The sequence below is a fragment of the Eucalyptus grandis genome, chromosome 9 (genome assembly GCF_016545825.1).
Source record: "Eucalyptus grandis isolate ANBG69807.140 chromosome 9, ASM1654582v1, whole genome shotgun sequence".
Lineage (NCBI taxonomy): Eukaryota > Viridiplantae > Streptophyta > Magnoliopsida > Myrtales > Myrtaceae > Eucalyptus > Eucalyptus grandis.
The window spans coordinates 35,755,585-35,770,665 of NC_052620.1; the positions used below are offsets into that span (position 1 = coordinate 35,755,585).

General features: G+C 39.9%; 2 protein-coding genes across 2 annotated transcripts; both read left to right on the top strand.

Moving 5' to 3' along the window:
* Positions 1-310: 310 nt before the first annotated feature.
* LOC104419565 lies at positions 311-3,579 on the top strand. The gene is made up of 5 exons (XM_010031267.3): positions 311-593; positions 1,348-1,468; positions 1,979-2,078; positions 2,240-2,326; positions 3,126-3,579. Exons 1-5 carry the CDS (start codon positions 311-313, stop codon positions 3,258-3,260), a joined length of 726 nt encoding a protein of 241 aa, XP_010029569.2. The 3' UTR covers positions 3,261-3,579.
* Positions 3,580-8,812: 5,233 nt separating this feature from the next.
* Positions 8,813-15,081, top strand: LOC104419566 (protein PIN-LIKES 7). The gene is made up of 11 exons (XM_010031268.3): positions 8,813-9,354; positions 11,971-12,304; positions 12,443-12,522; positions 12,800-12,924; positions 13,022-13,143; positions 13,417-13,632; positions 13,737-13,856; positions 13,956-14,056; positions 14,208-14,260; positions 14,365-14,550; positions 14,660-15,081. Exons 2-11 carry the CDS (start codon positions 12,170-12,172, stop codon positions 14,782-14,784), a joined length of 1,263 nt encoding a protein of 420 aa, XP_010029570.2. The 5' UTR covers positions 8,813-9,354; positions 11,971-12,169; the 3' UTR covers positions 14,785-15,081.

Genomic DNA, 15,081 nt, shown 5'->3' on the forward strand with positions numbered 1-15,081 from the left:
CCTTTCGTTTTAATTTCTATTAAAAAAATTAGTAAAATGTGAACTAAACATCATTTCTTCTAGTGGCACCACAAACTACGTCACAATGGCTCTTCACTCATTATCGCTTCAGTCAATATCTTAAAATTTATTACACTTTCTTGTTATGCACGAACACTTTTTAGTGAGAAAAAAAGTGATCGATTCTATTGGATCAAACCAGAATCTAGATCAAACCAGGAACCGATTCTACGTTAAGGCCACAGATGCACTTTGAAGGGGGTGGGCTCTGACGAAGCGCAGGCTATCCAAATATATATACACACATTACATGCAGCGGCTAGGACTAAAGCCCAGCCCACATCGCCAACTGATTATTCTCCACTCCTTTCTTGCTTTCCTCTTCCTTCCCAGCATCGAAGCAGTTGGGAAGAACCAAGAATCAAGAATCAAGAATCAAGAACGCACCTCGTTGCTTCAGTTGCGCTGCGCTCCGACGTGGTATTTTCACTTCCTCGGGTCTCCACGCTCCTCCCGCGTCGAAAAGATGAGCGCCCTCCCCAGCTCTTTCGTTTCGGGCTCCATCAAGAATCCACCCGGCAGCTTCTTCCCTGGTAAAGATGGCATTTTTTGCGATTCACGTTGTCTTTGCCTCGCTCACGCGTCGTTAAATTTGGTGAATTTAGCGTCCCGTGGTACCATTTCTCGGTGAAATTGCGTAATTGGGAGCTCGAAACTCGCTTGGCCTTGTCCATTTTATCCGGTTTCCGTGGGAGGAAAGTAGAGTGTGCTTGTCCGGAGAAAGAGGGTTACGGTTATCAAGGGTTGTTCCTTTCTTATGTTGGGTGATTTTGTTGCTCGGATTGTGAGTGAAGAATGAAGAGAAAAGGACTTGCTTTTACAACGGATGAGAACTAATTGTGTAGTGATTGGAATATGTGCTAATTAGTGGTATCTTAAGCTCAAATCATCTGTGTTGATGAGCCTTCTGTGGGTTGTATTACATCTGGTGATAGCTTATGTTTATCATGCTTGTGGATGGGATCATGTGGGAAACCTATCACGGGTGATCATGGACAGTAACGATATTCGCATCGATTTGCAATTAAGACAGATGAAGCTAAAATAGAACTAGAAGGGCTTGTATGTTCATTTTAATTCAGTCAGCTTAGACCCATCGTGTTCACTTCAATGGGCACTTGCTTTCTTGGATTGGGTAAGCTCATTCTTTGTGAAATGCCATCATAGGAATCTATGCTGGCCCACTTCGTGCAACTTCAGGTGTTTCCTTCAAGTTACGATATCAGTTTATTAGAGGCTACCATGAAATATTTACTCATGGGTGGGGCTATGCTGTGCTCTGTGCAGGTTTAAAGTCTGTGGACCGTTGCCCTATGAAGTTGAGCTCTGGCAACATCTCTCTTAATAGCAGATTTCATGGAAAAGTAAAGCTTACCATGCGTAGAAATGCATTTACTGTTCAAGCAACGTAAGTGTCTCAATCATCATCAACAGCATGGTTGCCCCCTAGTGCGATTTCTTTTTTTCTTTTTTTTCAAATTATTGAAATGCCACAGTTATTTTTTAAAATGAGAAGATGTATGTTGCGTGCATCCTACGATACATAATTAAACAACAATACAAGTCTGACACTTAAAAGAAATTAATTTGGCACTTGACATCTCTCTCAAAGCATCAAATGGTTAAGTAAGTGGTAATAGTTGCATGACATCCATCTGCATGTTTCTCCCAGTTCTTGAGCTTCTTGTGATTGCAGATGTGGGAATATGGGTAATTCATGTGGCATATCACCTAGTCTAATTGCAGGAAAAATAATGTTTAATGGTCGACTTATTGGACATTCTCTTTCCCCTTTGGCTTTCTTTTGTAGTTAGTGACTGAATTCTTGACAGAATATGAGTTTGCAAATTTTGATATTCTCTTCACTGTAGTATAATCTCTTGCTTTTTTTTTTTTTCTTTTGAATGTTCAATTGTAGTCGGGATGATGGCAGACCAAGCAGTGCGGGTATATTTGTTGGTGGATTTGTGTTGGGTGGACTTATTGTTGGAGCATTAGGTTGTGTGTATGCACCGCAGGTATCATTTAGAACACTGAACTTTTTGCTTTGTTAGTCTCTTCATGCGTATTTTGGGCGCTCTCTGCACCCAGATACATGTTGGTATGTGGGCTTGCCTTTCGTGGACATATGCTTTTCTAATGGAAGTAGGCACTGAATCATAAATATGGTATCTTGCAGATAAGTAAAGCCCTAGCAGGAGCTGATGGAAAGGATCTAATGAGGAGACTGCCGAAATTCATATATGATGAGGAGAAAGCTTTGGAGGTAGAAATCTGTCCCCAGCACAATATCATGTTTGGATTTCCTTTGTGGTCGGTTGTTGACTTCTACAGATTGGGTAGTATTCTTTGTAGTTGACTTTGACAAGTAAGGAATCAAGCTTGAACCTACTCCTGGCTTCCATTCTTCTTTTTTCTATGGTACAACCAATGAAAAATGAAAGACATGGTCTAGGAGCTATAACTTAAGTAGCAACTTTCAAACTTCTAGCAAAACAGCAGTTCTGGCTTTCAATTTGTTCCGTATCTGCATATTCAAATTAAACGATCACACTACTTAATTCTTCCTTCATCTTCATCATCCTTATCATCTTCCACTTTGACTTTTCTGTCGAATCAAGTGCATGTTTGATATTGCAAAAGCAAGTGCCATCAACTCCTATGTTTTAGAGATGACGGAAAATAGGGGAATAAAGTTAGCATGAAGAATGGGGAAACTTTAAAAGTTTTGGGAGAAGGAAGGGAAGAAAAATGTGAACTTTTGTAAACTTTCCATCTAAAATTTCTTCCCCATTCCCCCGTTCATAGCATCAATCTCTATATTCCCTCGTTGTTTGCCGTGTAAAATTGAGAAATCAGATATCAGATGCTCATTCTGATTCATTCCCGTTTTCAAATGGGTGCTGAACTCACTTTTGTGCACAGACATGACAAAATACATGAGATATTGGAAATTGCCCAAGGGCGGAACGTCTGGTCATATTCTAAATTGTTCTGCCTGCACTCTGCTTTAAATATTGCTTCTTCTTTTTTTTCTTTTTTTCCTGTTTCATGATTTGCGGCAGAGAACTCGCAAGATATTGGCCGAGAAGATTGAGCAGCTGAATTCCGCCATAGATGAAGTTTCTGCTCAGCTGCGCGCAGACGATCCTCCCAACGGAACTGCAGTAAATTCGGATGAGATTGAAGCTTCCATATAATGCCACACTTGTTCGAAAGTCTTTCATGAAGTAGACCCCGGTACAATCTTCTATGTGATCTGATGTAAAAAATTTCCTCTCAACTCGATCATTACGTTGAAGATGAAAACCGGAAAGCGTGAGTGAGTGCCAGAGAGCCCTCTTGGGCAAGAAACTCTTTCTGCCGAGTCTCTCGCTGTCGTCCACAGTTCCCAGCAACCACTTAGGTCCGGTGATTCGCCTTGTCATCGCATGATCAGGTTTTGATCCTCTCATCATACTAGATCAGAAGTTTAGGCACATTGAATATGACATGATCTACATCAGTCTTGTCTGGCCGTGAAAATTCCATCCCGCTTGCCGAATTATTGGCCTTCGGTGGGACCAAATCACGTTCTTCATTTCCATCATATATCATATCGGGTAGGAAGATGGCTTTGGACATTCAGAGAAAGAAAAGGGTGCGAAGATGGAAAGGAACAAAAGTTTGGCAGATGCAACGAACGAGGTGTTCCCGGATTTTCTAACGGTCCTTGTGTGATGCATGATTGACCGCTGCTTCAGATCTTGTCGTTTTCGTACGTATTGAGAAGAAAAGAGAATGAGAAAGAGATGAGATTAATGAAACTAGTTAGGTTTATACATTTAATTTTCTGGAAACTTTTGGAATTGATGTTTAGGGCACTTTGCTTCACGAGATTAAGAAAGTATTTTTTTCAAAAATAATTCGTTATATTACTTAGAAAAATTAGTAAACGGAAAATATTTTTATTATTGACAAAATTTATATTTAATTATATTTGTAGATGATAAAAATATTTTTTTCCTTCGTTTTTTTAAACAATATAAGCCATTATTTTGTAGAAAGTACTTTTCAAATCTTGAGCTTCCTTTAAAACAGAGATAGTATTACTTCATTTATGCTCTTCCAGTCATTTTGAAATTCAATTATGTTCCAAGCTTCAACACCTAGGTTGCTGTCTGCCTCCAAGGGATGCATAGGTGTTTGTGGATAAATTTTGAGAACCACTGGTAGAAAATTTGAAATGAAGTTCGTGCGAGGCGTGTGAGGCCTGTCCCCAAGGGCAATTTTCGTTCTTTAGAGATTGCATGAGGTAGATACGCAGCTATTCTCCGGATTAGTGTGTACTCTACTATCCAGGCAAAGCGGGAACAAAGAGAAATGTAAAATCACAAGAATAAGAGAAGAGAGTGTTTCTGGCGTTGAGATCGGTATGTAGAATGAGGAAGAACAGGTCGGTATTTGTAGGAGAAATAATCTTACCGTAAGCTGGAAATAAGAGGCAACGACTAGGAACCAATCTTCTGTTTATGTAGCAGATCGTGCAATTTATATCAACATTATTTGCTGATAAAACCAAAACGATTTTTTAGCATTATATATTTTTGCTTTTTGAGATTTCTGATTACTTTCACTGTATAATTGATGAGTCAAGCCCTTGGAGACCAGGCCTCGACTAAATGCACCTTATGATTTATATATGTGGAATGGATGGATTTTCTTTTATCTTCTCTTACCTACGCGGAGTTTCCCTTTCCCTTGGAAGGAAATGGTAGCAGTGGTACTATACGAAAGGCTAGATCGAGGCACGGACCAGACTCCTACGGGAATCCCGATCCTGATTTGCTGCATCGGGACTGACCTGGAGCTCCGCTGGGCGCGTGCGAATAAACTAGTTTGTAAAAACTAAACAAACTCAACCGGACAACACGGGCAGTGTGGTCCCGAAATCTGGCCAACCCTGCAAATTGCAATCACGAGTCAACAAATCTGGCCAACAACATTAATCGACATGTATTTTTCTTTTTACATTATTTCCGGCATGTGCCAGCTGCAGACACCAAAGATTAGCAGGTTGGTTTGCCCTCGATTTGCCAATTATCGGACTAACTGAGCAATCGCATGACGATGCATCTTGTAGAACTTCCGACACACCACTCGATGGGCTGTCCGGAAAAGAAAAAAATGGGACAGAGACATTTATGTGCTTTTGTCCAAAAGGATGACGTAGCCAATCCGACCACCCCCACAATAATTTAGTACTTTCTTTCTCTTTGTTTTTGGGCTTTTTCTAGAATAAATGATATGACTTGATGAATAATTGAAGCGAAAAACAAGTTGCATTTCAAAACCCTTTTTTCATTGGCAAATCTTGTCTTCTTCGTCTCCCAATCATTTCGTCCCGTTGCAAAGTTGCAGCAAGATTGTACGAATAGGAGGGTGCAAGATTCTTTTCACCGCCGGCTGTGGTGGCTGCTGTTATAGTGGCTTCTGCGAAGAATAAGTTTTTGTCAAGGTTCTTTTAAGTTAAACAGGGGTGATTCACACGTAAATTGCGGGGGTTCCGAGGTGAGAGGTATCAAAAAAAAAAAAAAAAAAAAAAAAAAAAGTTTTCTCAAGCTTTTAAATTAAACATTCTAAATTGTCCCAAAGCATGAGGTCGCGAATTCAAGTCTTTCCGATTTATATATGTCTACTCTTCTTCTTCGGTCATAATTCAATCCATGTATTGGAAGGGGTGTTGGGATATCTTCTTCTAAACTTTTGAAATAGCTGGATCCTACAAAACCTCACGGCATTTGCGAAAAGACTCCAAAGGTCTGAACCATTATGGAAAGTAATGCGGCAAAAAAGAAGAAGAAGAAGAAAGAGTCACGTGTACCCTTTTTTATCTTTTGAAACAATTGGGCTATTTTCAATTGGTGGACCCTTCAACCGAGATTGGCCAAATTTGTCTGTTTGTGAATTGTGATCATTTATTTATTGAGAATTGACATATATCATTATCATCATAGGCATTATTGAATCCCCACATGCTCAATGCAATGACACAACTCTTTCAAAGGAAAAGAGGAGACGAGTCTCGATTTCTCCTCTTGCACATGTCATCGCCGACGTGGCATTTTCCTCGTGCATTAAATAAAAATTGCGAAATAATATGTTGCTGTGATAATTCCATCTAGTTTTAATTTTTCTTCCAATCTTGATAGGTGATGTTGAACCGGCAGGAAATTATACGTACGTGTTGTTTGGGATGGCGAAATAGAATTCGTCATCCTTTAGAGCGAGAATAACTTATTGCTAAGGGATTAACATATTATTATTAGAGAAAATCGACAACGTATTATTATTAGAAGAAGTTGTGGAGGCAAGGAAGGAAAAGTATCATTGTCATAAAAAAAATTGAACTAAATAATATCAACGAAGATCTTAGTGCAAAAAAAGAATCAAATCTATACTAGACAAAAATATTTCAACCTCGAGTTTAACTAAAAAAAAAATCATAATGTTTTGAGTCCCCTATTAAAAATGTTAACAACTGTATATTTAATGATGAAAAAAAATGATCATACTTCTACAAGATCAATGAAACCAATACTCAAAGAAAATTGTATCAAAAATCTTAAACCTATTACACTTTTATTAATTTAATGATAAATTTTTTGATTGTGCTGACTATGTCCTAAACCTTGCTATCACTAGCAAGGCTCGACCCTTGTCAAATCCAACAAGGCAAGCGTCCTTTGGCCAATGGATAGTCAAGGCCTAGCAATAGACTAGAGGAAGAAGAGAAGGAAAAAAAGAAAGAACGAAAAAATTGGAAAAAACATCAAAATATTATAAGAAAGAATTGTTTATGTCAATGTCGGCTATGTTATGTAGGATGATTGACGTCCATATTAGTGGTTTCTAGCAAAAATTGATTAAATTGGTAAAAGCGCAATCAGTTTAGGATTTTTCATGCACTTTTCTCCAAATACTTATGTTGAAAATCTCTCACATGTATTAATTTTTTTAATTCAAATCATGTTCGTCCTGCAATCATGTAAAATTAGTGTCCCTAAAACAATAGATATTTCTCGTCGTGTGTTTTTTCTCATTTGTTACGAACTTCAAAATTGAACACACCAATCAGATTTGATCCATATCAATCGCCATAAAAAATGAATATTCTAATTTAGTGTGCAACAAATTATTTTTTTTAATTCTGAAAATACCTGGAGACCACATATATTGTGATTCGACCCCATTGACAAAAGGTCACGCTTGACAAGAGTTCCTTTCCAAATTGGTGGGGATTTGATTTGTCACTTTCAATTTCATTATCATGTGCATGGAAAGATAAGGTTGGATGGATGTGAGTGCAGCGGGTGGACATGTGCTAGCTCAACGCCATGTAATACAATCGTTATTTATCCTCTCTCTATGAAGGGGTCGATTTTCGACAGCCACTTGTAATTGCAAATTGGGAAAGAAATCTCTTACTAAATTTTAGGATCTAGACTAAACTTTAGTAAATATGGTCATGCTTATCTAGCGGAAAGGATTAGGTCTGAGTTCTTTTTTTGGGGCCCAAGATTGATGACTCGGATTAGGTCGCCACGTATTCAATTGCCATGTTTGACTGAACCAAGATAGAGTTTCCACATGACTTTGCAACTCAGAATTGGGTGTACACACGTTAAATGAGTTTCCACGGATGTAAATTCAGTCATAGACTTTTCAATTTTACCAATTTTATCATCAACTTTTGCGTGGAATTCTAATTTAGTCCTTTTGCCAATTTTCACAGAAACCGCAACATGGCGGGATGCCACATAGGACGGGAAGTGATGACTAGATCTCCACATCAGCAATTTTTTGTGAGAATCCGCCGGAATGACTACATTGGAATTGCGCTTACAGGCTTAGGACTAAATTTGGCAAAAACGAAAAATTCATGACTGAATTGACATCTGTATAATAGGTTTAGTCCGACTAGGCAATTGTCCTTACTGAGAGAGGTTTGGGTGTAGTAAGATCAGATTCACCGAATGCAATGATGTTGGTGATTAATTAGCAATTGTAGTGATGATCATGAGAGAAATGTTGCATTCATTGTCTTTAGCTAATGAAATGGTAGGGAAAAAGGTCCCACATGGGAATCGAATCCCTCTCGAACTACTCAAGTTTCGTACGTTTGTTCAACGAGACGCCGAAACAAAGCCATTGTTCTAAGTTGTTGTGAAACGTGTGGAATCGATGTCGTTCGGAGCAAATGGAAAAGCTCTTGGATGAGGAGCATGTGCCTAAAAGTCCAACTTATGTATTGACTTTTGACCTTTGACCTTTAACTTTTAACCTTAAACCGTTACATTATAATTTTTTAATGAGTCATGAGAGTAACAAGATTCACATTTTTTTTTTTTGTTCTACCCGTGAGCAAATACTTTTTTCCACATAAATCGAGTTGAGTGATGTGTTATTGGGAAAATATATCGCATGATAATACATGACACTAAAAAAAGTCAACTAATTTCAAACGAGATTCTTTAGAATTTCAAAACCCAAGGAGCAAGGGCCACATTAAAATCACTTGTCAATCGGCAAGGATCATAAATACAGCTCCTTTGATGCATATGACGAAGAACTCTGTAATTAGCTTATTACGCTAAAATCGATCACGTTGCCAATTCATATGCACAAGATATCCATTTTTGATTCCACCCGTGTCAGTTGTATTTTTTTTTTTGGTCATTCCATCGCTTTTGGGCAAGTAGGTTTTCTTAAGCTTAAGCGTTCAGAACAAGCGGGCAGGCGGGCGCGTTGGCTACAATAATATAAGAGAGGTCGGCGTTCCTAATTGGGATTGGACCTCTCATGCCGAACCGTGACTTCTCCAAGTTGATGATTAATGGTCGCGCCTTCTTGTTGGGGAGGTGGAATCTAAAATCACTTCTCGCGTCTTCTTGCTGGGGAGGTGGAATCCAAAATCACTTCCCTCCTTGGGCTCGAGAAATTCCTTCTTTGACTTGGCTTTGTTCTCTTCGATTTGATGAGCAATTATTAAGTTGAGGACAGGGTCCAGTTGTCATTAGACACGGCACGGGAAATTGGGAAGTGGGTAAGGATGGCAGCGTGCATGGAGAAAGGTTGCCATCTTGGAAAGGGCCCTTATAAATACGAACGCCTCTCGGCTCCAGGAGAGTCGCCGAGTCTCATGGACGCTGCTCCCGGTCTCGTTCTCTCGCGTTCTTGCCGGAGTCCCCATTCATCTCGCCCCGGTTCTTGCTCGCCCATGACGCTCGAGACCCAATTCAAATTCGATTCTAGGTTGGTCCTTCTCCCTCCCTCCCTCCCTCTCTCTCCCCCGTCTTCTTGTTCTCGTTCTTGTTCTTGTTCTTCCGATTGGTGTTTTCTTTCATTTTTCGCATGGAACCGATCGGGAAGCCATTCGCGTTCATCGCGTTTAGCTGTTCGTTTAGGTGCGGGGAACGGACCGAGGGGGTGGCTGGCGATGGGGCGGCGCGGCCAACCCCGATCGGCTAAGATGCTCTCCCCTTTTTCTGTCTGTTTCTCCGAGTCGTCCTTCCTTTTTGAGCTTCAACGACAACCATTCGTCCTACGTTTCTCGCTCTTTCGCCAATGATTACGACGGCGACGGCGAGGACGTCATTTGAACGTTGGGGCCCCTTTCTACCTCGTTCCAGCTTCTCAGCCTCTCCAGTAAAGGAAGGCGAACCAATAATTTAAACCCATTCTTGCTTCTTGAATCTGCCTCTTGAACCACCGTACGATCTTGTCGTTTTCGTCGTCAAAGATCGTTGTCGTATCGAAGGGGGCTTGTCTGCTTTCTCTTCAGAGCTTTGCTTGCTTGCTTTCTTTCTTAACACAATTTTGGTTACGTCGGCCATTTGCTATGATTATTCTTATCTAATTGACTGTATTTTCTTGATTTGGTGGTCGCCGTGTGCATTTCCGACTCGCTGAGATTCCGTAGAAGGTCGTCCTACGTAAGAATTATTTGTTGGGTAGCTTTCGACTTGGTTGTGTATCCGATGTGCACGGCGGAGACAGGATGGAGCCGTGGTCGGCTGGTCCGGTTCTAAGAGCCTCTATGCAAAGTTCAAATCGATGAGGCCAACCCTACCACTTGATGGTCATTTGAATTTCGGACTCTTTCGTCTGGAAACCATCGTTTGATTATCTTATGACCAATGGCGGAGCAGGATTAAGATAGCTAAGGAGGCGAGAAAAGTTGGGGAGAGAGAGGACCAGATGAAATCATTTTCTTAGCAAAAATGCCATTAAAAACTATTTAAAAGGTAAATTTTAAATGACATCCTATAGCCTATATCAAATCGTCCCAAATTTTTAAATAATATCGTTTTTTAACTATCGAATTATACCTGTCTCAAGATTATATATTAAACGATTGCTTTTTAACGAGAACATGTGGCTTTTAATATTGATAAGTATCTACCATCTAAGTTTGTTCTGTACATTTTATTGGCAAAAATAGATGCCGTGATTTTGCAGATTGTTTCCAGGCCTCTTTCGTTTAGTCATCCTCCACTTTGCATCCCTTTTAAAAAAGAATATTTTCCGAATCCCTGGCCACACCAATAGGCTAGAATCATTGCTGTTGGGTCCCACTTGTGACCCCCACGTCATGTTATTAGTAAAAACATAATGACTTTTTGACTGGCCACTTTTCCTTTTTATCCCTGGCCACGCCAATAGGCTAGAATCATTACTGTTGGGTCCCACTTGTGATCCCCACGTCATGTTATTAGTAAAAATAAAGAGTAAAACATCATTATGAACTAAACAACAAGAATCATCATTACTGATATTATTAGTATAGTGCAAACTGGCTTTGGTCAAAGCTGCTACGTCTACCTACTTCCATGAGTTGGCGGCGAATCGGGTCCGCAAAGTATAATTATTAATTTAAAGATCAGATGCTCTTTATTAACATATGATATTTAATACGCCTTGCCAAATCCATGATAATTATTAATTTCAAGATAGTAAATGTCAAGTTGGCGTAGCCAGATTCGTCAGGAGGATTTATGGACGTTTTCTCGCTTCATTCCGTGCTGGAAAACATGGCGATGACCATCTATAAAAGAGATGGTTAACTGAACCTAGCCCAAGGGTTTAGAAATGTGGAATAGCTTTGATGAGATGTTATTGTGATGTGATAATCTTGTACGCGTGATGGAAGATCGAGTGTTTTATCGATATGCCTATTTTCATCGAGAGCTAGTTGAGTTTTAAAGGGAAATAATTATTATTTGATATGATTTTAATTAGATGCGTTTAGCATCTCCTATTTCATTTTTTTTCCAAGCTAATTTAGAGTGAATTTTGCTCCCCGCCGACGATTCTAGAAAACTCAGGAAATGAAAGATCATATAGTGGATCGGGTTAATCAAATGTGAATTGAAATATCTAATTCAACATTAAAGTGACCAGTTTACTTCGTGAAATTTTATCTTTTGAAAAAAAATGTGATTAAACTCAAAAAATGAATAGATGATATTAGATTCGTCCGTTGTGTTATATTCTACGTTTTTGAGTTTTTTATTTTTATTTTCGTGACACAAAATTTTGATGAAAACAAACGTATATGGATTTGAATTTGAAATGCCGAGAGCAATTTTGTACGAGAGTAGCAGTAGGAACGCTCGAGGATTGCCATTTGTACACGTCACAGCAGTACCCAAAATCAGACAAACCAGCGGTACCTTCATGGTTCCTTCCTTCCAAAAATCATGACCGTTGGATGAACACTTGTTCCACAGTCATCTTCTTTCTCTGGACTATTCCTTTCCTTAATCTGGTCTGGGATTCACTGTTTAGTGATTTGTTTTAATCTTGTTTCAGTGTTGATCCCTGGGTTTCTCTTTTTAACACACGTCTCTCTATTGTGCTCTTTCCCAGGATTTTCCTCCTCTTTTATTAGAGACTGACTTAGCTACATTAATAAATAAAAAACAAGAGGCTCAAGCTCATATACAGGGCCAGCTCTAGGATTTTGCCGTATAAAGCAAGCAAACCTAGAGCCAAAACACAAGCAAAAAGGCCAGACAATTTTGTGGGTACATTTGCCTTGAGAAGAAGAAGAGGAAGAAGAAAAAAGATGGGTTTCTGGACACTGTTTGAGGTGGCATCGATGCCAATTTTGCAAGTTCTGCTGATCAGTGGGTTGGGAGCTTTCATGGCGACTGAATATTGCGGTCTTCTCACTGCAGATGCGAGGAAGTCCTTGAACAAGGTAGAATATGTTTCAAGTAATACAAGAATTGCTGTCTTGCCTCCTGAAAGGGAAAGTTGAAAGTTTGTAGCTTCCTTGTGATGCATTTTCTTCCTGAGTGCATACCTTAGTGAAGAGAGAATATTTTTTTTTATGCAGATAGTGTTCATGGTGTTCACTCCATCTCTGATGTTTGCCGGTCTGGCGAGGACCGTCACCTTCCAGGACATTATCTCATGGTAGGGAAAATTTTTCAGCCATTTGCTTTCTTTTGGCATTCATTTTTGATGATTGCATTCGTCTTAACCAGAAAGATATAATCACATAGCAGTCAGCAGATGATATGAACTTTCATTTTCTTAAAGTTGCACGGCTGAAAGACTTGCCGAGCTCTGCCATTGTTAGTTTGAGTCTATTATGCTTGAAATCTAATAGTTTTCGGCTCCTTTACTAAGAGCATTTAGGACTCTGTTTCTGCACCCTGAGATACTGATGATTACGTCCTCCGATATTAAGGTGGTTCATGCCAGTGAACATTGCCTTCACCTTCTTGATCGGAGGGATGCTTGGATGGATTGTCGTGAAATTACTCAAGCCCAAGCCATATCTAGAGGGCCTGGTGATTGCTACATGTGCATCAGGTGACTGATTTTTACTGACAAATCAATTAGAACTCTTCTGTGTGACTAGAAATGTGTGCTCTGAAGTCTGATAACGTTTTCGTCTCCCTCCTAAAAGGAAACCTGGGAAATCTTCTGCTGATAATTGTGCCGGCAATCTGTAATGAAGACAACAGTCCCTTCGGGGATAAGAGTGCCTGCAGCTCTGTCGGACTCTCCTATGCGTCATTCTCCATGGCGGTAATGAAGCCTCACATGTCCCATTACCCAATATGTGATTAAGTTTGAAACATCTCATGAAATGCAAAGAAAAAGAGTAAAAAAAGAATCCCCCGGTAAATTTCCTCCAAATTTGACATTTGTTTCTATGAAACTGTCAACGATCTGTTTCCCAAACTCCGTTTCAAGATTGGCAGGATAGTATGGTTGTTTTATTAGGTGCATTAATATGGCATACCCTCTGCTTCTTGTTCTCTGAATTCAGTTCTGATCTATGTTTCTGATTTAACACAGCTTGGAGGTTTCTTCATTTGGACTTATACTTACCAATTGGTTCGATCTTCCTCGGTCAAATACAAAGAGCTTCAAGCAGTGGATGATTTCTCAAAGCAGCCCAATAAGGACTTGGACTCTAATGAGAGCACACGCCTGCTCAAAGGAGAAAATCAAGAGCCAGTAGCAATAAGTGTGCATTCCACAAAAACTGTTGAAGATGTAGAAGACCAAGCTGTGAGTTTTCCCTCTTGAACCTAAAACCATAGGACCAAATAAAGCCTCTTCAGTGCTAATCTTTTGCAAGACAATGAATCACCCATTCAATCGCCACATCACAGGTTATATCTCAAGAATCAAGTGGCAAGTCCGAAAAAGAGTCAGCGACACTCTGGGGTAAATTCGTAGGATTTCTTCACAAAATCTTGGAGGAGTTGCTGGCACCTGCAACCCTTGCTGCTGTGAGTCTCTCTGTGCATATTAGTTGCTCAGATAAAATTTATCTTTCCAGCTTTAGTGAAATAGTGAGCAATGCACTAATCTGTTGCATATATTTTCAGATATTGGGATTCATCTTCGGGGCCATTTCGTGGCTGAGGAAGCTCATTATAGGCGACAGTGCTCCGCTGAGGGTGATCCAAGATTCCATCAAATTACTGGGGTAAGTGGTGTCTCTTTATTGCAACGCCATCATTAATTTGAAGTAACCAGGACTAGATGACTCCAATGTATAGTATGGAAGGTCAAGTTATGGCTCAAGTTAGAACTCTTCCTTGTGTTTTCAAGTTTCTTAATGGCTTTCAATCATGCAGTGATGGAACTATACCTTGCATTACCCTCATTCTTGGAGGCAACCTCACTCAAGGTAAGAAAAAGCTTTCAAAACTGAGAAATATCTTTTGAATAGCCAATCAAAAGACAATAGTAAAAATCGTCCACACTTAAATTGCTCGGATCCCATTCATACAGGCCTGCGCACTTCGAGAATCAGACCCTGGGTCATCCTTGGCGTTTTATCTGTTCGGTACATCATATCACCAGCGATTGGCATTGGGGTTGTCAAAGCAGCAAACAGTCTCGGCTTCCTCCCGCCAGACCCACTCTACCATTACGTGCTAATGGTCCAATTCACACTGCCTCCGGCCATGAATATTGGTAAGCCATGTTCTTCACTACAGCTTCATAATCTCATAGAACTGAAACATTTCTCACCAAGAAACAGAAGGTGACGAAAGGTTGAAATGTATGTGGAATGGCAATGCAGGGACTATGACCCAGCTGTTTAACGTTGGTCAAGAGGAGTGTTCAGTTCTCTTCCTGTGGACATACTTGGCTGCAGCACTAGCGCTCACTTTCTGGTCGACTGTGTATATGTGGATCTTGTCCTGAGAATTCTTCAGCTCATGCAGGGTCAACCCAAGTGGCGCATTGAATCGTTAGGGCAGGCAGTAATACATTGTCGGGCCAATGTAATCTATTATTTTATTTAGGGTATGCGCTTTCTACCGATTATTGCTTGTAATCAGTAGCTAAATTCGTCATCCTTTGCTTCTCGCTGTAACCTAGGGAGAAAATAGGTTTTAAGTAGGCCATTCATAGAATGGTTATTTTTTGCCATATTCTTTGCTGTGGGAAGGTACTTATTAGTGATGAAACATGGTAATCACTTGTCTGCATTTTTACTTA